Source organism: Cryptomeria japonica, chromosome 3 (assembly GCF_030272615.1).
Source record: "Cryptomeria japonica chromosome 3, Sugi_1.0, whole genome shotgun sequence".
NCBI lineage: Eukaryota > Viridiplantae > Streptophyta > Pinopsida > Cupressales > Cupressaceae > Cryptomeria > Cryptomeria japonica.
In genome coordinates, this window is record NC_081407.1 from 719,838,678 (window position 1) to 719,864,122 (window position 25,445).

The 25,445-nt window shown below is 39.3% G+C and overlaps 1 protein-coding gene across 2 annotated transcripts in view; it reads right to left on the reverse strand.

Moving 5' to 3' along the window:
• Nucleotides 1-953: 953 nt before the first annotated feature.
• Nucleotides 954-25,445, reverse strand: part of LOC131064329 (protease Do-like 1, chloroplastic) — a 165,182-nt gene continuing 140,690 nt past the window's right edge. For both annotated transcript variants that reach the window (XM_057998438.2, XM_057998437.2), the window contains 2 exons: nt 2,362-2,496; nt 954-1,441 (listed from right to left, as the gene is read on the reverse strand). In XM_057998438.2, coding sequence (XP_057854421.2) covers nt 1,355-1,441; nt 2,362-2,496 — 222 coding nt within the window. In that variant the 3' untranslated portion in view covers nt 954-1,354. The remainder of the gene's footprint in view (nt 1,442-2,361; nt 2,497-25,445) is intronic.

The window sequence follows — 25,445 nt, forward strand, 5'->3', positions numbered from 1 at the left end:
AGTGGCCTTAAGTTGTTCAATGAGATCATACTCCTTGCCAAGATTTGATATACGAGGTGCTTGTGGAAGGCTAGGTTGAGAGAGAGGAAGTGAAGTTTGGATAAATGGAGGAGAACTAGGTTGCCTATTGTTTCTTGTGTTGTAAGTATGAGCAACTGTATGATAACTCTCTCCAGTAATTTTCTTAGCATACTCATAAGGGCTCTTAGTAGGATAACCTCCTTGCACAGTAATAATAGGCTTCTTAGGAGTGCAAAAAGAATCATTAGCATAACCACCTTGAACCACTAAGATAGGCTTACGTGGGGAATTTTGAGAAGGTACATGTATGATTGCAACTCTTTGCAATCATCCAACTTTGCCTCATCTTCTATTAATACTTGTTTATATGACATGGATAAGGTTTTTCATTAATGTCTCTTGCTTTTGAAGATAACTGAAGATGATAGATAGTGGTGATTACAGCTACCGCATATATCTACTTTTAGCAAATTTTCTATCATCCATTGTTTAATTAGTTGAAAAATGATAGAGACATTAAGTAATCAAGCTATTCCCAATGGTACTTGGGACCATTTTTATTTTTCTCTGTTCACCATAACTGCCTTTTTCTATTTAAGTCCTTGATACTCTCATTTTGTTCATTTCTGTCCAATTACCAGTTTTAACTTCTCGTCCTTCATTAGGTCCCTACTACTAATTTTCAAGCTTTTTGTGTTTAGGGTGACAAAGACCATCCAAATTTCTTCTTTTTGTTACCTCATTCACCATGTGTCATCTGATATAGTACACAAGTACAACAGGGTTGTGTCATTCATTGAATGATTGAATCACAGCAATCGGCAGTCCTATCTTCTGTCACTGATTAATTGCATTCCCTTATTTTCAGGCATGTTTTCACAAAATTATAATTCATATTTTCATTAGGAGGGATCACATCGCTTAAAGGAAGAAACAGAAATTGAAACCCACACAAACAATCCGACAAAGATTGGTTGAGAGTTTCAATAGAAGATTAATTGGTAACAATTGCATGATACAAAATTACCATGAGTAGTTCTTCTCAGAACAAAATGTCAGGCATACAAAATATGTATCATCCTTCAGTACAAATGATGAAATGTCTATAATTAGTGTCATAGTGGAAAAAATGGTGAGATATTGAATCTCAAAATTTCCCTTTTCACCTGACAAGATTTAGAAGGTCCCTTATGTTTAAAAGGGAAAAGTTAATGCACATTTACAGTTCAGTTTCTCAATTCTACATATTCTTACATGCATTGACAAGAGTACACTAAAAATAGTTACCAATACAACATTAAGGCTTGTCTCCATAGAAACAATTCACTTTTGTTTAGGTAGATTTGACCTCTTCAACTTTTGGCTCCAGAGTAACGGAAACTTTCTCTTTTTGGTCTCCCCGTAAAACTTCCACTGTTACCTGATCATGCAAGGTAAATAATGAAAAAAGGTTGTCAAATATTCTTAAAGATAGACCAAAGAATCCCCATTTAAATTCTCAGATTGAATATTAATCCTAACATAGACATAGTATTACGATATTATTCTTAAATCTTTTCCAGTAACCTTGCAGGCATAATAATAAAAATTGAAGTTGATAACCATCTCTTCATTTTTAGTAAAATGTGCACAAATAGCATTTATCATTGGCATCATCACCAAACTAAAATTAAAAACTAACAAAAGCTTTTAGTTTTGAAACCAGCTTGATTGCAGACTTCAGAGTACATTGTGATGGGTATACTGGATAAAATTGACTAAAGACGCAGTTCTATTTCTTACCAATACTTGAAGAATCAAATTATAAAGCATTATTAATGTGCCCACTAAGCTATCCATTCACAATCTGATATGTTTATATAATAACATACTTGTAGCTCATATCTTGTGCACATGCACAAACATTGGTAAATGATTGGGTTATAATTTATAAATCTCCCTAGGGCCTAATCTGACTAATAAAAATAATTTTTCAACGAGCATGTTAAGAGGACTGAAAAAAGAATGCCTTTTAAAGCATAGACAAATGATCTGTTTTGGTAAAGACAAGCTGATATCAACCTACAGTCATGCTTTCATAGACGAATCTGTATTTCATCCTATCAGAACATCACAAACAGGACATTATCCAAGATTCCAAACCAGTATCCTTCAAGATGTTTGAATGAAACCAAAGAGAAGTGTTGATACAGTCTAGAAATATGTTCTTCAAGACCATAAAATGAAAATATAAACAGCAGAAATTTCAGAAGATGGTGATTCACCTGTACAAAAAAGAAGAAAAGTGCAGTACAAAACAAAGAAATGTCCAAACACACAATTGTGATTCTTTTAACTCACCACATCACCAACTTTGCACTGGTCAAGAATTCTGTAGAGATCACTTCCATTGCTGACTTTCTTCCCATTCACAGCTGTAATAATGTCACCCAACACAAGCCGGCCATATGCATCTCGTTTAGTTGATTTCAGACCCTGAGAAACAATGTAATTAAAAATTCATCTCAATGTATACATAATACATAGTGCATGCCACAAATTTCAGACGAAAAAAAAGACAATATAGGACAGTAACTGTTACATTCCAAGAAAACAGGAACGACCTGCATAAACTTCTGTGTCAACTTTTCTAAAAGAAAATAATTACCGTTTTCTAGCTACTAAGATAAGCTAACCATGAATTGGCAGCAAATTTTCTTAATTTGAACTTTAAATTTTATCGCACCAATGGAGACTTGAGCAGAATAAACAGATATTGAAGTGTCCTATGGCCAGGATAATCAAGAAATGTAACATCAACGTGGAATACGGAGTCTGATCATGTAATGATATCATGCTAGAGATCATACATTTCTTTGTAAAATCAAAATAAAGTGATTTATTGACAACTTATTGGCCTGGATGTTGGATTTTTCTTTTGAATACATAACTCCTTTGATCTCCAGTCTCCAGCATGCCCGATACAACCAGATATTTGATATTCATATCTAATAAATTATTTCAGTAATTTTTTAGTTTTCTCAATGGTCAAAGTCATAGTTTCATAGTTACAACCCTCTATTCCATTATCTAATTTATTTCAAAATAGCTGCCATCTAAACCAGACAATTTTCTTTTGATTGTAAGAACATCTTATGATCCCCTCTAATAATATTCACAAATTGTTTAAATATAGTTGCATTCTCTTGAAAACTAACTTCTAAAAGATAAAGAATAAACTGGTACCCTAGTGTGTGACCCAGTTATCTGGATTGTGATATCCAAAGTATCTTCAAAGACTCTTCTTAGCGTGACTGTCAAATGCAGTTATGACAGTCTGAGATAGTGTTATTATTCTGTATGGCCCTTAGATTCGGTATGATTCAAATAGATCAGCACTCTACAAATCAAATAGGTGTTTTTGTTGTCCAGATGTGCTTCTGCTGACATATTTGGTTTCTTTTATTTCTCTGTAGTCCTCATATTGGTTATTGCTCATCCTCATGTACATCCTGTCTTATTTCCTTGAGAAGATTCCTTACTAGAGATCACCTTTCTCATGCTTAGAATTGTTTCATATATGGTGGCTTTAAATGGCTGTATTGGGGATGTAGAAGACCGGAAAGACAATCTGATAGGGAATCCATAACTAGACATGTTGCTGATCTCTATTTTTTATCAATGAAGCTGAAGCTGGAAGAGAAATCTGTCTTCAGAATTCCAAGACATGGATATGAAAAGAAACAAATTAAAGAGAAACTTTTTTAATATAATTATTTCCTACACACCTGCTGTGATTATGACCAATAAATAGAACAGTCCAAGCTTGCAGGTTAGCCGCCCCCAATTTTGAAGACAACCAATCTTCAACTAAGAGCAAATGCATGATTTCAATCCAAAAAGTCATGTCCTCATGGCTTGTAATATTAATGGGCAAGTAAACTTATGTTGTCAATAATGAAGTTTTGCCTCATTATGAAGCAATACAATACTAGAAGCTTTGCTTCATCATGATGCAATATAAATATAACTAATTTCTACAAAATCACATGACAATCTAAAAATTTCAAACAAATCTATCTATGGCCTTCACATGGTTTTATATTGTAAGAATAATAAATGCTATTTCAGTAAATTAAATGCAAAGGATAAGTATACTTGGCTCTTAATCTGAGGATGGATTATCAATTTGACAACCTACAGAATTGATTTGCCACTTAATAGAAATATGATGAGCTTGGAGTGCTCACCGTCATTGGGTTTGCACAGGCCTGTAACTCATCGTGGGTTGATTTCACAGCTACGGATCAATTCTGTGCCCCACCAATACGCACTGTAACCCACAGATCAAATCTGACAAAATATCCAATCTTTCTTGTCTGTCAATGCTTAAGGACTGTCAGGATTTAGAAATTCCATTGGGAGAATGCTAAATTACGAGGGTTCACATTCTCCTCAATCAACCCCTTGGAATGACTTGCTTTATGGTCTTGAAAGTGTTACTGGATAGCAAGCATGTAAATGATCTAGGGTGCAAATTCTCATGCAAATATTGTTCCTTTTAGTGCACCATGTCAAAATGTACCTATTGGATGCTCTTTTAATGCTCTACAATTTTGAAAGCTTATAGGACATGATCAAATGATTCTTGGATGATCAATCATAGGATATGACAAAATGTTTCTTGGATGATCAATCAAAGCTCAAATGAACATCTTTATAAACCATGAAATAATGAATTGAAGCACAAACATATACCAAATCAGCTGCCAAAGGCTACGAGGAAAGGATGGGAATCAGCAATTTGAATTTGAAAATTTTGAATTTTGGGTCAGACCCACACAATGCAGGATCAAGCACGTGTCACAAAAATGAGCCAGGACAGGGGACCCCAGATCAAGGGATCAGGAATGGATGTGTGGAAGTATGGACTAGTAAATGAGGGGAATGTGTGGGAATTGGGGCAGGCAAGGCAGTGATAAGGTTGCATGTACAAGGATGTATGTAAGGGAGTGCGGATGGACATGGGTCAGGGATGGAGCCAACTTAGCACAAAATGTTACACGTCTCTATGTAATCACATTAAGACATCTCTCAAAATGGGCAAAAAAATTAATGGGAATTGCCATGGTATGCGAATTTCACCATTACAATGTTGTAATTATCTGATATATACTAATCCTTATCCCTTGACGATATAACTAACTAAACTAGTCTATATTCTTTATTTGAATGGATATCATCTCTAATAATTTTTGTCCTTTTTTTTTAAATCTTCTCTCATAATGTGTGTTGATTTCATTAAATCTTGGAACAGGTTTTGATACGTATAGCCCTAAGATTGTGGGGTGGGGAAGGAAGCAAGATCATGCAAAGAAAAAGGAAACGTTTGTTTACACAACCATTTTCTTTTATAAAGGCAAAATATTATGATAAAGCATAGAAATACCCAAGTTTAGACTAGACTGAGCTAAGGGACAATGGCATGAAAGATGTAAAATCATAAAATAATTATATCAACAGTTTCAAAACACTACAATAAGTATGTTGTACCCCTCCCAAACTCAATGTTCTTACTTTCCTTTTTCCATTTGTTGTCAGAATTTATCATCATTGTGTTTTAACCCAATTCAGTTTGTGGCCTTCCTAGGTCATTTGTAAGGCTGTCACGTCATGGTTTTTGTTCATCAACAGATTTTGCAGGATGATGCAGGTTGCAGCTGTTCGATATAAATGATGACAAAATTTAAGATGATGCCAATAACATGCACAAAAAGGAGGAATGTAAAGATAGCTAAATTACTTGTTTTGCCTTGGCAAGTGTGACTCAAAGTTCTACCTAGCAATGGTTGAAAAAGTGACATGATGATTCCAAAACTCAACCTTAGATGAGTAAAATTCCTACATAGAAAATATAATGAGAAGTGGCAGACATAGCTTGGCTATGTGCCTGAGTAGCATAACCCCAAAAAAGAGCAAAAGTGGCATAAGTGGCATAAGTGCCATAACGTTCCACTTTTAATGAATGAATATTGGCAAGCATGGCTTGAGCACACACTTTTAGTGGTTCAATCATGTCAGATCTCTGCCCGAATTTGCAAAATTTACTTAAGTGGAAAAAAATTTCACCTAAGTTTCGCCATGTTTATATAAGGTGGCATGAGTGTTCAAAAGTTTTCCCAGAGTGGTATAAGTGGAGAAGAATTCCACCCAAGTCAAAACATGGTTCAGGTGACATAAAGTTCAGCTCCTTCACTCAAGAACCTAGCTGCACATATGAGTTGCCAAAGGCACATCAAAATTCCACCTAGTGACAAAAAAGTGGCAGTAACCCCTTAGGTGCAGGTCAGTGTGTAATGTCCCCATTTTGCGAGCATCAGAGTTTGTAAGAATTAGCCTATCATTTGACCCTTGTAGGCTAATAATTATTGATAGAGGGCCTCGTGTGGCAGTTACTTGGTGATTAGAGACATTACTCTTCAGCTGGATTCAGGTTTTGGCCTTTGCACAGGTTTTTTTGACTCAGATTGGCACACTTACTATTTATAGAAAGTTACTATTTTGTGAGAGTCAGGGTTCCTATTAATAGAAAGACACCCGAGCAGAGCTTATTGACAGTGTCAACCTTGATTGGGCCTTTGCAGCTATTTCTAGACTCAGTTCCACATACTTACTATTTATAGTAAGTCACTATTCAAGGTTTCTATTTTTAGACAGGCATCCAATCACATGGAGAACAAGGAGAGTTGACTCCTGGCTCAGACGGTTTAGCAATCAGACAAGTACATCAACAGATATTAAAGTTTAAGAGACTTAAGTGATTTATTTAATATTTTAATATTATTATAAAGTTCTAAAGTAACTTTATAATAATAAAGTCACTTTAATATAATAAAGTGCGTTAAGTGAATAATTTAATGTGGGAATAAATCTTTTATCCCACATTGGCCAGGAAGGTGTTTGAGCTCTCTTAAGGAAAGAATAAAAGGAAAGGCAAGAGTTCATTCTCAGCATCCAGTTGATGAATAGTATTTTGATTGATTTTTATTGTGGAGCCTAGGGCTTTCGCAATTTTCTTCTTTGATCATAGGAAACGAAAACTTCCTATTGATAGTAATTTTGAAGGTGTGAAATAACACCTGAATTATTGCAGTTGTGGGAAAGAATACTTCAGTTCTTTCATTTGTGCAAATTGGTGAATTTTTCTACAAGGGTTTGAAGTTTATTGTTGGAGAACATTTATAATTGGTTGTGAATCGTCCTTCTTTGGCACATGGAGTTATATCATTCTTGTTGGGAGAGATTATCAACAAATTATTTAGGGTTTTAACAGCAGATTGCAAGTTTGTTCTTGCTGCTACAGTGCGCATGAACAGTGCGCATGAACAGTGCACGTGAACAGTGCACATGAACAGTGCCACGCTACAGTATTTTGCTTGATTCCGATTGCAACTTTCATCTCCATCATTAAGCATCACTATTATCAGGTTCCTCTTGCAACTATTAGTAGCTAGTATTGAAATATTAGGCATATAATTTTGCTGTTGTAAGTGATAACTTAGAATCAGATTTGGCATTGATGTAGTCTTTTTGTAAGCCAATTAGTCTTGGCAAATCCATAGCAGCATTGTACTTAGGAATGGATTCAATAAAGAAGATATATGTTGCATACCATTTGTTTGACGAAATGTCCTTTTAATAGCATATATGATCAGCATAATAGTTGCATGCCAGTTGTTTGTCGAAATGTCAATTGGCTGTAGGTATGCATTCCATATCTAGTTTTCATGTATATGCATTAAAAATACCAAAAAGAACTGCACTCGCATACTAGTTCATTGTAAGAGGTATTGTCAACATCATTGGTGAACTTCCTAAATTTCTTGGCAACTTTCAAAGTGTATCAAACAATCTGAAATACAAAAATCAGAATAGAGAAAGACAGCATACAAAGTGTTTGACAATATTCCTTGAGCCAAAATCAGTCAGTTTGGGCAAGGGATATTACACAGTGGTGGCTCAATCATCTATACTTTCCAACCATCATCTGAAAAGTTGTTATAAACTCTATCTTGGCTTATCCACCATGTTTAAGTCATTTCCTACGACCTAGGCACACATCAGAACTGGTAGAACTCTGCCAGCACACATGTTTCATGGCTAAACATTTAAGAACCTTCGCCTGCTAGTGAAGAACTGGTTAAATTAATGAAAAGTTCCACCCAGCAGCATATCAGTGGCTAAAACACCTTGTAGGTGCACTTGGGCAGTGAAAGGCAGTTTCGAGTAGTAAATTTGACATGAATCAGTGCTTGGAAAGTATTTTGAGTGACAAACTCTCTTGCCAAGTGCTTGACCTAGTTTCAGCAGATTTCCAGACTTTAACAGCAGCAAAAGGCCAATTTTAGTTGCATATGTGAGTGTTTTCTCTTGCTTGGATGATGACAATTTCCAAATCTTTTAATATGTCCCTGATTCCATTAAAATATCTGTGGATTGATGGTTTGAAAAGTAGAATTAGCAGGGCAGTTGGTAGTTAGGGTTTAAAGTCACATAATCAGCAAACTTTCTTTCACTTTTGCTGCCAATTGGAATATTGTTTCTCTGGTGTTTGGTGGTTGTTTTCATCAAATCGCTTGCAAGGATTTCATACTTGTCATTATGTGATCAAAACCCTAGTGCTTCAGGACAAGTTTCACTCATTTGAGGAGGAAGATCAGCAGATCATTCCAGCTACCTAGGTTTTGTGTTTTAGCACAGATTGTTGAGTTTCTTCATGGTTTGCAAATGCACCCAAAACCCTAGGAAGAATTTCTTAAATTACAAATGGATCACCAAAAGATTGGACTTAAGTTATCAAGTCAGAATGATGGAGTTGTCCACGATTTCATGGTGGTTCGGGTTTAAGTTTCATCATAGGATTAATCAAAACAAAGTCTTGCATCGGGATGCTTGTGTGCAAACTACTAGTTTTAGCAATAGCTACATCTAGTAGTGGCTGTTTCTGATCATATTCTCGTTCTAAGAAACACTGAGGGCCTATTTTTCGGTTCCTTTAATTAGTTGCTTAGGATCAGAGTTCCGTGACTCGCGGCGAGTCACGCGAGTCAGCGGGCCGGGTGACCCCTGCCGGGTCACGGTGACCCTGACCCGGGCTCGGACGGGTCAGAGGGCGTGACTCGCCTGACTCGCCGAGTCTAAGGGTTGTGACCGGCTGGAGTCACTTAATAAAGTGCAGTAAAAAAAAAAAAAAAAACATAACATTTTTTAATGACTTTTTTCGCCATTTCCCTTTCTTATAACACCCGACGCCTTTAGAAAACAATAAAAGTATTTTTGGCCTCGCGGGGCGCTGCCATTCGACCCCGCCCTGTATCGCAACAGGGAACGCGCAAGGGGCGCTGCCCCTTGACCCCGCAAGGGGCGATGCCCCTTGGCCCCAAGTTGGGGGTGCTGCCCCCAAACCCCCGTTGAAAAATATAGGGGGAAACCGCACCGATAGAAGTAGGGAAAATCTAACCTCTGACTCTGATTAGGCTCCATATAACAACGCAACTTAGAAATCTTGGTAATTGGTATTTAGATTTAGTATTTCAAATTTCCTATAGTCTCGTTTGAAAATGTAATTCTTATACTGTAATACTGTCATACATCTTTTCAAAACTAGTTTTTCAAGTACTATATGTATATGTATAACTATATCAGCACCACCACCCCGCCACCCCCCTGTCGCCATCCCCTTGCCGTCCCCAAATTTAGGCCCTTGGTCCCCCCGTCTCGGAAACACGTCCCCTCGTCCCCAACACCTATGGCTACTCAGACTGGCACATCACAAGCAGAGACTATGGCTACTCAGTCATCCAGGACCTATCTTTGACGCCTTTCTAGGAGGCAGATAGACGAGGCTGAGCTAGAGCCTGAGCCATAGACTTGTTTTTGTTTACACTTTACAGTTACATATATGTTTGGGAACATTTGAAGTCATGGATTTTATATACATTGGACAACATTTATAACTCTATATATCTATGTTTTCTAATTCCTTCAGCTACAATTTACATTTCTACGCATGTGATGGATGTATGTTTATGTATGTGATCAAATTAGCTTCTATTTGATGATGTTATAGTGTCTTTAAGCTTAATTCAATAATGGGTGTATGAAACAAGTTTTAAATCGTTAAAAATCTCTAAATTTCAAGGGTTTTCTTATATTGCCGAGTCGTTGCCGAGTCATTGTCGAGTCCGAGCCGAGTCACGAGTCGAGTCAGCCTTGCCGAGTCAGAGCCGAGTCCGAGTCTGGGAACTTTGCTTAGGATTATGTTTGTTTTAACTTTTCAAGTTTCTTTCATTCCAAATTTCAGGCAGCCTTTAAGCATTTCTCTTTAAAGCTTGTTTTTTGGGACAAATTAAGACTACCCAAGGATTGAGCATTTGTAATCTATAAACAAGTGCTTTCAGCACATTAACATAAGAGGATAGTTAAAGCCACACTTATGCTGTAGAAACCATTGTTGAAGTTGCTTACTTTGTGTCTACATTTCTTGTGTTGATAATTTCATCAACTAGATTGAAGGTAGATTGTACTAGTTCAAGCTTTGTACTCATGATATATGTCTATCTAAGTTGTGGCTTTGAATATAACTTAAAGATTTATTTTTTGAAGTTGTATTTTATTCCTTCAGAATTATATTTGCATTGACTAGCTAGTCTCCATTTATTCAACTTGAGGATGTCATTTGAGTGTGTTTAGATTAGTACTTAATTTCTTCCAATAAGTGGAAATCTTGTTTGCAAAGCACGACTACTAAAAATCTGGTTCACGTATCTATTGTCATTTTTATGACACCCTCGGCCCATCAGTGAGAACCGATCAGAGATATGTTCCATGGACCAACACTAACCTACTTGATCAAGGAAAGAAACAAGGGAATCATGAAATGTGAAGTGTTGTCTTGTAGGGAGGCGGAAGTCTTCCAAACTCCGGAACCCCGAAGTTCCCAAGTTCCTAAAACTTTTCCTCCCCGAAACCCTGAAGTTCCCAAGTTCCTAAGTCTTTTCCTCCCCAAAACCCCGAAGTTCCCAAGTTCTAAGTCCCTTTTCCTTCCAAACTCCGGAAACCCAAGTTTCCCAAGTCTTCTAACTTTCGACGACTTGCAACACTTCCAGATGGTGTGATCAACACTCAAAGCTCTTAATGATCCACCAACTCTTGTGACTTGTACACTTTCTTTCATGGAGCTACAGGGGCGCATTTAATGATTCTTGTAGGATTTTCATCAAGTGGAGTACAAGGCCATGCTTATTTATGGTTACTTGTTGACCTTCTTGTCATGCCTGCATGCTCTGACTGTGGAATGTCAGGCAATCCACCTTCTAGAAGTACTTTTCTTCTTCGGATTGCCTTGTCAAGGTATGGTCGGGTTGCTTGCATGCACACCATGTCAGGTGCATGCACTTCCCTGCATTCCCTAACTAACATTCCTCTACACACACAAGGGTCAAGGCTTCTCTTCCTTGACCAATGGTCCCTCCTCTACAACCAGTTTTCTATATAAAGGCTACTAAGCCTCATTGTAAAGGGTTCTCTCCCTGTTGACTTGAGCTATTCTATGCTCTTTCACTTCTCTTGAAGACTTGCATTTATCTTGCATTTCTGCAACTGTAAGTTTGGCCATTGGCCTTATAATGAATAGAAATCATCATTCTTGCCTTCCTTCAACTTATGCATGTTGTGTATGTGTTCTTACCTTCATTGTACGTGTATGTTGGTGACTTTCTTTCACATATATGTTGTGTTAACCTGTTTTTGGGTGTGACTTGTGGGAAACCTTCTCCCCTCTTGACATTCAGCAAGTTCTAACCTCCATACATGCATTGAGGTCATTCATGCAACTGAAGTTTGTGCATCTCCAAGGTATTTCGGTTGATTCTTTGTGCTATTTCGGGTGGGGAGAGAAACATCTCTTATCTTGGTGCATCACCTCCTTTCATTTTAAGCATTTCTCTCTTCCCTTTTCCTCCGCAAGCTTTTAGGATAGGTTTAGAAGTTGAATTTGTAGTGTTGAGTTGGTTCAACACCTACACTTGAATTGAGAAGGAAGTCGGCCTACTCCGGAGATTCAACCCCCTCGTGCAAGGTTCCACAATTCGGGGTTGTTTCCATGTTTCACAAGGTTGTTGAGTTGATAGCTCAGCAAGGGTGCAAACTTTTGTGACAACAGTTTTTGGCACGCCCGGTGAGACAAGTTCTTCATCAGGCTGAAGATTGGTGCATACTTTAGTACATTCAGCCTTCAAGAGTCGCATTTCAAGCAGCTGGCAACTCTGTAGTTCAATCAATTTGGTGAACCTATTGGTATGTGTCCAGCTCTCTGATTAGAACAGACTTGTTACTCTTATTTGTAACATCTTTAAATTTAGCTTTGGCCTTCTCTATGATACTATCATGGAAGGATATTATGAGTAGCACCCTTTTCCCCCTCCATTTCATGAATATGCAAGTTATTATCCACCTCCTTGCCAACAAGATCAAACTAGGATTGTTCCTAGTTTCGACCCAAGCAGCTCCACTTCAGTATCAGGTGGGTACTTTCCTGATGCTTACCACCCAGGCACCCCTGCTCAACCTTCTTGGCATCCATAACATGTTTATCAACAACCCCAAGATGCCTTCATCCTCGCAGCCAGCATCAAAATGTGAAAAGTTTAGAGGAAATCAACGTCAGAAGTATGATGCTGAGCTTCCAGGAACAACTCAAGGCCATCGACCTTGATGCAGGAGCATCCCCGGTTTATAGCAATCTTGCATCAACCAAAAACATTTTCTTTCTGTTTTGCTTTTTGTTTGTAGTTTCAGCATTTCTTTCTGTGTGTCCTGGTTTTGGCTCACCAGATCCTGTGGAGTTGGATTCTACTTGAAGACTTGATCATCTTTCTTATTTCCAGACCGCAACGCATTTGGATCATCTTCCGGCAAGTTATCGCTATCGGTTTCCTTGATAGTTTCCTATTATTGGTTGACAGTTTCTTGATTACCGGTTGCCTGGACCTATTTTGGTGATCTACCGGAAACCCTTCTGAAGCTTGCGGAGCCTTGGGCGTTGATTCTGATGTTCCTTGGCGTGTGGCCGACCTTTTCCCGCGATCTACACTTCATCCTTTGGATTTTCTAGAGGAATCTCTTGGCAAAGGTCGACCTTGTTGATTTTACACGTTAGGTCTTGTTCTTCGGGTTTTGACCCCTTTTGGGCCGACCGGATCCCTTGGATCGTATATATAATTGTAATTGTGAATTAGAATGTATCAATTGAATAATAAAGTAGCTAGACTGAGCGTAGAAGATAGATCTTAAGATTGAAGGTCCCAGTTGTGACCTATTTTGGACTTTGAGCACGTTTTAGCAAGCCTGTGAGCCAGTTATGCCGTAACCCGGTTGTTACTGGTTGGTTGTAATCAATTTTCATGTTATAATACAATCTGTTTTGCATTGCCTCTATCATGTCTTTGTGTTTCCGTTGTGTTTACTCTTGCTGAGCGGTCCGGATCGATCTCTTTGAGGTCCCTCCTAACCGGTGACTGCTTTAGACCTAGAGCAAGAGAGCTACTTACGACAAGTTCAACTTGCTCATCAGGCTCAACTCCAACGGCAACATGAAAAGGCACAGCAACAACATGAGCAGTTCCTCGCAAAGCAAGTTGTTGTCCATGAGGAACAAATTAGGCAATTAGCAGCTTGGGAGATTCCTCGCAAAGCAAGTTGTTGTCCATGAGGAACAAATTAGGCAATTAACAGCTTGGGAGAGGCATCTCATGCAGGAAGAAAAATCTTCCCCTAAGGTGCCCAAATTTGAAATTCCAAGTTTTAGACAGGAGGTACCCTCCAAGCCTTCGATTGAGCCTCCAAGATTCAACATCCCAAAATTTAGAGGCTCCCAATCCACCATCTCACCGAGGCGCCCACCTCGGGGGTCTTCTCCTATGCAAGAAATTCAAAGTCAAATGCCTCAGCTTCCCTTGCAAAAATTTTTAACCACTCAGCTCTCTTGTCCAGATACTATTTCGCCCTTTAGGGGTGGAACTATTGTATGGAGAGTTGATGGTGCCAGTGAGCGGAGGAAGGGGGAGGTGTTGCTAGCCATTCGTGAGCTCTCACGCGCTTATGAGGGTGCAACATCAGGCTTGTCGCATGAGGTGATTGAAGATAATCACTCCCAGGGAACCTCTATCCAAGCAAAAAATGACGACGAGGAAGAAGATTCATTCCTCTTATTTGATGAGCTTCCTTTCTTCTTTAAGAATGAGGAAGAGGACATGCCTACAACTGATGAGGTCTTTGATCATCAACAGATGGAGGTCAAGGACGTTGAGGAGTTGCAACATGCGCATGAGACTGAGTTGGAGGTCGCGAAGCATGGGCATAATTTTTTCCTCGAGGATGAAATGGCTGGCATGCATAGGGGTTTTTCTCAACCTATGCATAACATCACAATAGAGCTTACGTTCCAAAGGGAGGAGCTTCATACTTCTCCCAATAATCATGAGGACTATTGTAATGTGAGGGTGTTTCCCAGCATGGGACGAAGCATGGAGGAGATTGATGAAGATCAATTTTGGGATGAGTTGGAAGATTTTTGCTCATCCATCCATATCCAATCATCATCTCCTCAGCTAGAGGAGTGCCATGAGCAATAGCAGAAAGAGGTCCACATACCATCAGCTGACTCATTAGGGCTAGCCTCTGCTAGCCAACAAGATATCAAAGAATCAGAGCATAGCACTGAATCCAAGGTTGCTTGCTTTGATTCAGCACTTTCAAGGGGATGCCCTATTAGGCATCTTGCCCACACTTACAAGTCTCCCTTAGTCATGCTTACCTCTAAGCACGAAGTTGAGCATAAAGGCAAGCAAGTTCTTTTCACCCATCTACCTCAAGAGGACAACATTCAAACATGGGTGAACTCCTTTGTTCTCAAGCTTTGGGAGGCATTCCAACAGCTTCTTGGGTGCCTATAATTTTTCTTTTCTTGCCTGGTTGTCGACAAGAATGAGGAGCATCCGAAGTTGATCAAGAAAGGCAGCTATTTTGATAAGCCAATCAATGGCTTTGTTTAAACTCTTTTCCATATAAAGCAATGTAAATATTAGATTAGAGGTTGTTTTGCTTTCATAAGTGCTTTTGCACCTGCCACATTCTCCTTAAGAGGGTGTGTGCTCTAGTTTCCAGTTTCCCTCCAAGTAATGGCACACACATATTTTGGGTCCTTCCAATGACTCAGTGCCCAATGGATGCTCAAGGCTTTTGGATTACATGCTTAGCAAGCAAGCATCCCACAGAAATCTCCAAAACGTTGTCATTTTTATGACACCCTTGGTCCATCAGTAAGAACTCATCAGAGATATGTTCCATGGACCGACGCTACCCCAGTTGATCAAGGAAAGAAACAAGGGAATCATGAAATGTGAACTGTTGTCTTGTAGGGAGGCAAAAGTCTTCCAAACTTCGGAAACCCAAAGTTCCCAAGTTCCTAAGCCTTTTCCTCACTAGAAACCCGAAACTCCAAAACACCAGAACTCCAGAACCCCGAAGTTCCCCAGTTCCTAAGTTTTTTCCTCCCCGGAACCCCGAAGTTCCCAAGTCCCTAAGTCTTTTCCTCCCTGGAACCTGTTGATGTGTTTTTCATGCACATGCGAACACAGAATAAAATACCAAGGTATCTTATCCTCTCTTGAACAGAGTTTCCCCGAATGCTGAAGATTTCGCCTAAGGATCAATCAAGGCAACTCCAAGGTTCTTATATGTAGGGTCTCTACGTGTGGATAAGCTCTGTTGGTGTGATGTGATTTTGCTGGATTCACAAGGCGACTTACATCTGAATGCCTGAGCGTCTGATTTGCTGGAACTCAAGTCCTATCTACTGGCTGGAAGATAAAGAAATATCAAAAGATATAGGGCTCAGAAAGTCTACTCTAAGACCTAGAATGCGAGAAGATAGATGAACGACTAGGTGGAGTCCTACTGGGCTAGGTCTTACCATCAAACTGAACAATTCGACACCAGCTCAATGCGATCTTCTAGGGTAGTTCTGAAGATGTTCAAATCATCACTGTCAAACACTGATCATCATTCAAGTTAATGCATGAACAATAGCCGCATAACGACTCGAGATTAAGCTCATTCGATGCCAGTTGACCACGCAGGGCGCCCTTACAATCAGTAAGAGGCTAGTGGTTTTGACTAGGCGGATTCCACGCGAGTGCATTCAACAATTTTTCTCCATTCAATCTAATTATCTACCATCTAAAATTGAAGATTCAACAAGAAACCATGCATATTGCAAGAAAGAACACATTTCACCTTAACTTCAATGAAAATGGAGTTCATTTACAATTTAGGCAACAATTTATTGCCTTCTCCTAATCTACTCTAATTGCTCTTCTATTTGCTATTAATCATTAGCTATTCTAACCTCTATGAACTAACTATTAACCTTTACAAATGAAGAGCAAGAGCCTTATATAGAGAGCTCCTTATATTTCAATGGCTCTAGCTAGGATTACAAGACAGAAAACCCTAATTAGGGTTTGTTACAACAAACTCCTTTAGCCAATGAGAAAATTACATTTCATGAGAATGGACCAATAGATGTCAGGGGTAGGTGCCTCGAAGTTTGTGTTATCACTGGTGAGTCAGGTACATTGAATTTGGACACGCTGATGTGGACCTATCTGACTGGAGGAACAATGATTGGGATGCCACCTTGTTTGGTACTTCCTCTGTGATGACTTTTGTCGATCCTCCATCGTCCTTGATATACTTGATGAACAATGTACCCTTCCTTGACTCTCTTGTGTTTGCCTATGAGTTCCTCTTGAAGAGGTCTTCCTTTGACCTTGATGTCGAAATATCCTTCTTGAGATCCTCGTTCTGATCTTCCCTCCAACCTGGTCCTTCTGATTTCTTTATTTTCCTTGATGAACTTCGGCTTGTGGAGATTGTTGTCTTGTAATTGACAAATCTGGAATTCACTCCTTTAACTTTTGGTGGATTTCGTTCTTTAAGATCACTTTTTTGAATCGGGTCTAAGCTGGAGACATGTTGATCCTTTCTTGAGGATTCGCCTGTTGACTGCTGAAGTTCGCTCTTCAAATCTGATCTTGAATTCGCCTTTTAGGAAGATAAGATGTCTTGAAATGAATGATGGATAACTAAGAATCAACCTCCTTTAAATAGGCGCCTTCACCTCTTTCTCTAAAAGCCGACTTAGCTTTTGATAAATAAATTTAATTGCATCTCCCTTAAGCTGGCCGACTCTCACATTGCAAATTCAAATTAGTCTTCGGCGCCAAAAGGTGAAATTAGTTTTGTTATTGCATTAATGCTCATAGGCCAACTTGCTTGCTTTTAGTCTTCTCTCCAGCCGGTCTTCCAATGCAAAGCACTTGCTCTTCACCTGATTCCGCTCTTGTACCTTCAAGAGGTACAGGTCCCTAATAAAATTTCGCCTTGGTACCTTAGAAAGGGACGTGAACGAATTGAGAAAATGAAGTTTTTACCATTATTTGATTGAGGCATGTTTAATTCTTATGATTTTTAGGACGTTTGGCCACTTGAAATTACCTTGAAGAAATCCTTTAACACGCCTTCATTAGCAAATCATTCACCATTAATGCATTCACAAAAAGAAGTAGCCAATTGTGTGATACCTCTAGGCTCTTTCGTATTCCACAATGTGTGTCAAAAGGTAGGATTAGGACATGTTAACCTAGTCTCGCTTTTTCCCCTACACACCTTCAAACTTAAATACTACTTCGACTGAGAATGATTCAAGAAAGTAAACAACCATGAAAATAGCTACAAGAATTGCAATAAAACACCATAACTTCAATATTTTATTGATCTCAAAGCCAAAATAGACAACAATTGCTTGAAATTCTTTCTTCAATGCTCAATCTTGCTACAAAATAACTTTCTTCTCTCCAAAAGCTCTAATCTTCTAATTTCTACCTATCCAATCTCTAATATCTAATTGCTAATGACAAAATGAAAATGAGTGAGGGTATATATAGCATCCTCAATTACAATGAACGGCCCAGATCAAAAGAAAATCAACGGCTGAGATTTTGACACCTAAACCCTAATTAGGGTTTGTTACAAAAAATTCCCTTTTTAGTTGAACATTATTAAATGCATAGCCAAATATTTAATTGGCACAAAAATCGAGGGAACATAGACCAATGATAATTAAGATGCCACATCATTTTATAACAACCTCTCTTCTAGAACCTTATTCCCTTTCCAATGCTCTTTCTTAGCATATGCAATGAATCTGGACACGATTCCTTCAATCTCAGCAATAGGAATCTCCGAAAGATTCCTCATTCGTTCCTCCAAGTGGATAACCTGATCAAAGGCCTTGAGAAGAGCTATATCCCATCCAGGTTCGAGCTTTTTGATCTTCTCAATCAGGAGCATAGTAGCGAACATTAGATCCCGTTGCTCATTTGTGATGACACTCTCATCTTTGCAAAAGATGACCTTGACTCTTTCTTCCAACTCTTGAAGGTCCACATCTGTCTCAACTTCAATCCTCCTGCCAAAAATGGTACATAACACCTCAAACACCTTATCCTGAATTGGATGGATGACGCCTTCAACTTGATTGCATTTGGTGCTGATGTCCTCGAAAAGAACTTCTTTCATCTGGAGTAGAGTTGACCACTGAAGTAAATTATGAGCTCCTCCATCCATTATCTTTTCTTGTGCTAGGATCTTTCTTGATGTTTGCCTGATTACTTGCAGAATAGGAATGATAACATCTCTAGTGTGAGCGAAAGCGGCTACCGTTATCATTAGGTTGTGGACGATCTCAAGGACCTGGATAGCTCGGTGGATTGTCTGCATCATTCTTGTTGCAAATTCAACGGCTACTGTGTGGGATTTGTCAATCCAAGAGCTCATAAGCTGAACCAAGCTCTTGACTCTCTCTGCCTCGCCAACTGATTCAAGGGGAAGTGCTTGCACAGGAGACACTGCTGGATCCTGACGTCCCAAGGGCTGATTGAGATGGCTAAAGTAGCCTCTCCAAGCACCGACCTCTCTCTCAAGCTTTCTATTCTTTTCCATTTCTTCCTTAAGCTTGTCTTTAAGTACTTCAAATGAATCGGTTGCCTCATCCAGTGCCTGCTCAGCAGTGAGTGGACCAAGCTCAAATGTTTCTACATCGTACTCTTCTGCAAGGATTTCACCTTCATACTTGTCCACTGTCGGTGTAGCTATCTGCAACTTCCTGGACCCTGTCTCATCTCTGATCATCTTGGACATCTTGGTGGCCTTCCTCTTCTCCGTTACTTCTTGAGAATTTCCTACAAGGCTCTCTAAGTTAATTACATTATCTTCATCCTCAATCACAATCACCCTTGTCAGTCTCTCCTTCAACCAATCTGGAATGGCGGATCTCGTCTCTCTAACTTGTATTTCTTTAGGCAATGGTTCGTCTTCCCGGAGAGGAGATGTCACTTCATCATCATTCTTGTCTTCATGTAGCTCATTGGCTTGGGGAGATCGACTTGACGAATGCTGAGGTGCTTTCCCTTTCTCAGGTCTATCATTCTGTACCATTGACTCCATAGATTCATCAACCTCAGGTACCGTCCTCTCTTGTCCTTCAACTTGACTTGTCCTTTCTTCATGTCGAGAAGATGTGCCTGATGAGTTATCTCGATTGGCCTCTTGCTTCTTCTTGGAGGGTTCCCTTTTCTCAAATCTTTCTTTCCACTTCGCGCCTCTAGGATGAGAATTGTCTTCACTTGCACTCGCTCCTCCTTCTTCTGGTCTTTCCTCCAAAGTAAAAGTCATTGGTACGTTCTGTTCTCTTAACTTTTGATGTTGTACATCCACCCATCTGTGAGTACATGACAAAACTGGGGCCATCAAAGCTCTCAAGTCTGAGATCTCAGGCTCGTTCCAATCTATCTTCACTGCTTTGTCCTCTCGGTCACAGGATGACTAGAGATGTCTGCCACTGTCCTGAGCTTGATCGGCCACTCTGTAAACTTTGCATTTCCTGATGAAATCTAAAGGTAATCTGGAATGCATCTTTCTTTTCACTTCTAAATCACTTGAGAGATTCATCCAAAAGTCTTCTACCTGAAATTCGTGCTTGTACTTCCTACCATATGTCTCTTCTATATACCCATAAGGATCAAAATTCTCCCTTAAGGCAAAGAACGTGAATGAATGAGGCCAACTCCCTCTCTGCATCATCCAAGGCTAGAGCATTAGGACATACCTCAACTGAATTCCCCAATATGATGGGCACGGGAATTCCATTTCTATGCCTGTGTCTAAATGCCTTTGCATAGTCTGCCAACTGCCTAGTCACCTCGAGTAGCACTATCCTGTCTGTCGGATACCTCGGCAACATGTAGGGAGGTGAAGGACACCCATTAACTCTGATATAAGTAAACTTTTGAAATTGGATGAACCAAGCACCATACCTCTTTACAAGCTCTTGTGCATCTAGAGATAGTCGATTGTGAATCCCGCCTTGCAATATCCTAGTGATGTTCATCGTGAAGGTATCATTGACTAACTTGTAGTCACTTCCTGGTGGATGATGCAAATGAACATAAGAGTCACAAACTCTCACTTCTCCGGGTCCTCTTCCGATCACTCCTCTGTGAGGTAGTCCTGCATATTCGAAACTCCTGATCAAGGCATATATGACGTATGCGCTCATGTGGAATGACTTGGTAGGCTTTAGTCTTCTTAACTGCACGTCCAAGCAATGGCTAATAATTCTAGCCCAATGAATCGTTCCTTTCCCTTGAACTATTACTTGGATGAAGTAGAACATCCACTTCTCAAAGTAGAAGGCTTGAGGGGCCCCTGTAATTCGATTGAGCAAAGTTATCAAATCTCTGTACTCCTCCTGGAAGTCGATCCAATGTGGTGTATTGAGTAACCAATTCTTATTGATGATGCTCAAGCAAGTGTCTGGATCATCTTCATACATCGACCTAGCTCCTTCTAGGCTTTTGTAAATCATATCTTTATGCTCTGGAAGATGGAGAGCTTCACTTATAGCCTCCTCTGAAAGGTAAGCCAAAGTGTTCCCTTCCTTGGATACGATCGATCTTGATTGTGGGTCATAATGGCGAGCACACTCGATCATCAGCTCATGGCACTGGACTGCTGGAGGGAAACCGGCCACCTTGATGATGCCACTTTCAATTATTCTCTTTGCGATAGCTTTCCAATGTAAGGGACCTCTCGAAACTTCTCCACACTGAAGTTTCCCAAGTTGGTATCTCCAATGTTGCTCCACTTGGACACGATCTTGGTCTCCAATTCTTCATTCCTTTGATCTTCCTTCATGAGAGCTGGACGACTAGTGGATGCTCCCGCCTTTGGAGTCGCCATCTTGACACCTACACAACATTTCATAATGAGTAATATATTTTGCAACGTAGAAATATAGAGTAGAAAGGAAGATTTAAGATTTTAATTAGGAAACTTTATGATAAATCTTGAGTTATCATTTCCTAATTAACTACATCAAACTTAGGATTTTCAAAACAAAGCGCAAAATTCAAATCTTCAATAATAGTGTCAAGGTGATTTCGCCATACCTCCACTTGAGAATTAATTCTAAAAAATGATGCAAAAATAAGGTGAATTTTGGCTAGACAAAATGTAGATCGAGGTCCTTCTTTTAGCAAAATACGCCTCCTTTAGTCTTGACAAGCATCAACTCCACCACCTCTAGTCTTCAACACTTGAGGTAAATTCGCCCCAACTAGACCAGATTTCGCACTTCCTTCTTGCTTGTTCTCCAAGTTCGCACTTGAAATAATGAGTGAATGATTGTTTAAAATTGCTCAAAATACCCCTATTATATAGGGCGCTCACCACTTCACCTCCCCATAGGCCGACTTGATGAAATAGGCCTAAAAAAATAAATAAAATTGAAAAAAGAAGAGGCCGACTTGATAAAATAGATAAAAATAATACCTCAAGCACTCCATTTTCAAATTTAATTTAATAAAAATTAATTTTAAATGCCTTAATAATAAAAAATTCGATTTTTTGAGGCTCAAAATTAATTTATTAAATGCCATGCGCCTTTATTAAATGCCAATTTAATTAATTTTTTTCAAATATTTCAAAGTTGGTGATTTTGGCATGTAATGCGATTTGGAGGATATTAATGTTGAAATATGGCAAAAAATAATGAATGCCAATGACTTCGCTCTGGTCCCTTGGAGAGGGACAGGAGCACTTTTCTCAATCTAGGCCTTGCATTCCTCATTCTCACGCTCAAAACTTCATTTAGGCATTTTAAAATGGCATTTTTGATTGGAGTCTTGAGTTTAATTCACTTGATCTTTAGAAGGAACGTGCCTTTAAGGCTTTTTCGCCCTGGACCCTTGGAGAGGGACAGGAGCGCCTTTTCACTTTTGTCCTCAATCCTTCATCTTTTAATTGCCAATTCTCGTTGTGGGGTAAGTGATGATCGCTTTCATTTGTTCCATGCATGCTTAACTTGTTTTTGCAAGGCAAAATTGATTTTCCAAAGATTTTCGCTTTGGTCCCTTGGAGAGGGACAGGAGCACTTTTTGTATTTTAGGCTAGGATTCTCAAATTTTGAAGTCAAATCTTTGTTCACCACGCTTTAGAAGATCCTTCCCATCTTCGCACAACCTTGCCTTAGCATAATCTCGGAGGGAAATTGTTGATTTCATAAAAATCGCCCTGGTCCTTCAATGAAGGACAGGAGCGCTTTGAGTCCATTGCACAAATTCATGATCACATTAATCTTCAAATTACTCTCCAGGCGTAGAATATCACATTTCACTACTTCTTGAGTCCTGAAAACAAAAATAGCATTTCAAAAATGCAAGGTAAATGGGCATATTTGGAGATTTCGCCCTGGTCCCTTGGAGAGGGACAGGAGGGCCTTTTCACTTTCATGCTTATCCATCCTTTGCTAGCTTACCAAATTATCTTCAATGGGCTAATCATGTCTTCTTCCATTCATTTTAATCACAAACTTGCCTTGGCTTTGCAAGAAATTTACACTTTTTGGAAAATTGCTCTGGACCCTTGGAGAGGGACAGGGGCGCCTTTTTACTTCATGGTATATTTCTTTGTCTTTTAAACCCTCAATCGCGTCTAAGGCATAAAACATCATTCGTCCTTCCCATCCAGGTCAAGTTTTGCCATAAAATCTCAAACAAAGAGGAGAAACTTGAAAAAACACCATAGTCCTTCAGTGAGGGACAGGAGCGCCTATTGTCACTTGGGTTGATTTACTCCTTTGTGGACCACTTATATTATATTCAATGGACAAAATATGCTTCCCTTGACCTCTTCAAATCGTAAAATCACTTTAATCTTGCAAAAATAGTGCAAATTTGAAATTCAAGCTCCGGTCCTTCAGTGAGGGACAGGAGCACCTTTTGTCACCATGATCAAATTGCCTCACCTTTCACCTCGAAATTCCTTTGCTAGGGAAAATTTCATCTTACTTGACGCTATGAATAAGAGTTAATGTCCAAGAAAGGTCTAAAATTGTGCATATAAAGAAAATCGTTCTGGTCCCTGGGAGAGGGACAGGAGCGCCTTTGACCTTCTAGGCAAAAACTTCATCATTTCATTGTTTTTAATCAAGTCAGGATGCTTTATCATGTTCATTTCGCCATCCACCATGCCTTTGATGTTTCAATTTGACCAAACAAGGTCAGGAATGACTCTGCTAAGTCCTTTCGCCCTGGTCCTTCAGTGAGGGACAGGAGCGCTTTTCCACTTTATCCTTCAAAATTCATTATTTTCATGCCTTCAAAATCTTCAAAAGTATCAAGCCACGTTCGATCATCACTCCGAGAGACCCTGCACAAAACAAAATAGAAAAGTCAGTGACAAATATGCATTAAATAACATTTTCGCCCTGGTCCCTGGGTGAGGGACAGGAGCGCTTTTGTCCTTTCTGGCTAAAATATTCAAAATTCAAGTCTCCAAACATTTCACAAGGCAGAGTTAGGTCATTTTCAAGGCCAGGAATCAATTAGCAAGCCTCTCAAAACAAGAGATTGTACATAGAATAAATTTCGCCCTGGTCCTCCAGTGAAGGACAGGAGCGAAATCTCTATTTCAGGCATCATCTTGCCTCCAAAATTTGATCAAAATTTACCCAGGCAAGAATACACAATTTCATCTTCAAAATGCTAACACTTAGACAAAATTTGAATTTTCCCTCAAAAACCCTGACTAGACCTAACCTGGGACCTATCTGACTTTCCTAACAGACTCACCTACCTTCGACAATCCCAATCTTCGGGAGGATGCTTAATAACTCTCAAAATTTGACTGGACTCAGCTTGAATAATGTCCAAAAGAAACCCCTAAGGTTTAGCCCTAGCCCAAACAAACCACTCACTCACTCAAAAAACCCTAAAAGCAGAGGGAAGAACAGGCAAAACAAAAGCGAAAAAAAGAGGGGGTCCCCATTTTAATGGGGCGATGTGTGAAATGGTCACAACAGTACCTTTGGAAGGTACATGAACTCAAAGAAAATTCGCTCCTGTACCTTTGGAAGGGTCACAAGCATATTTGTCAAGTTTGCACAAATTCTTTTCTTTTTCATCACTCAATTTTGAATTCACTTACTTCAAGGGCATGTATAAGTCAATTCCTTCTCTTTGTCCATTCTTTCCTTCTTGATCTTAGCAAGGTACATGAGCTTGAATAACTTCGCTCTTGTCCCTTTGGAAGGTACAGGAGCCAATCAGGAAATTCACTCAAGTGTTCAAATGAAGCTGAAATCCAAACTACATCCTTTGCCCACTCCTTTCATTTCATCCATTCAAGTGCCTACATCGCTCCCAACTATGAGCAATGGAAGCAGATTTTACTCCAATCAGGGAGCACTTCCTTTCAACCTACTTCTTAATGTAAGTGGGATCAGATCTCTTAAATGGTGGAGGAAGTTATTTCTGAATAATTATCTTCCAGATTGATGTTGTCGTGTCTTGTCCTCCATGCTTCCTTGGGTGCTCATCTTTCTCTTTTCTTCTATCTTCATATCAAACATCAAATCAAAACCTTGGAGTTGCCTCGATTGATCCTTAGGCGAAATCTTCAGCATTCGGGGAAACTTTGTTCAAGAGAGGATAAGATACCTTGGCATTTTATTCTATGTTCGCATGTGCATGAAAAACACATCAACAGAATTGGTGCTAGAAGGATGGTTGATCGCGATGAACACTAAGCAACTGAAATCCAGATTTTATTGTCATATTTAGAGGAGATATCCAGAGCTTTTTACCCTCTTCACGCTCAACAAAATTGAAGCAGAAGGAAGGTGAGTGAATGCAAACTCTTGAATCCAAGGAAGATCAATGGAAAGCCATCTTCAATGCTCGACGGAAGTGGTACAAAGAAGG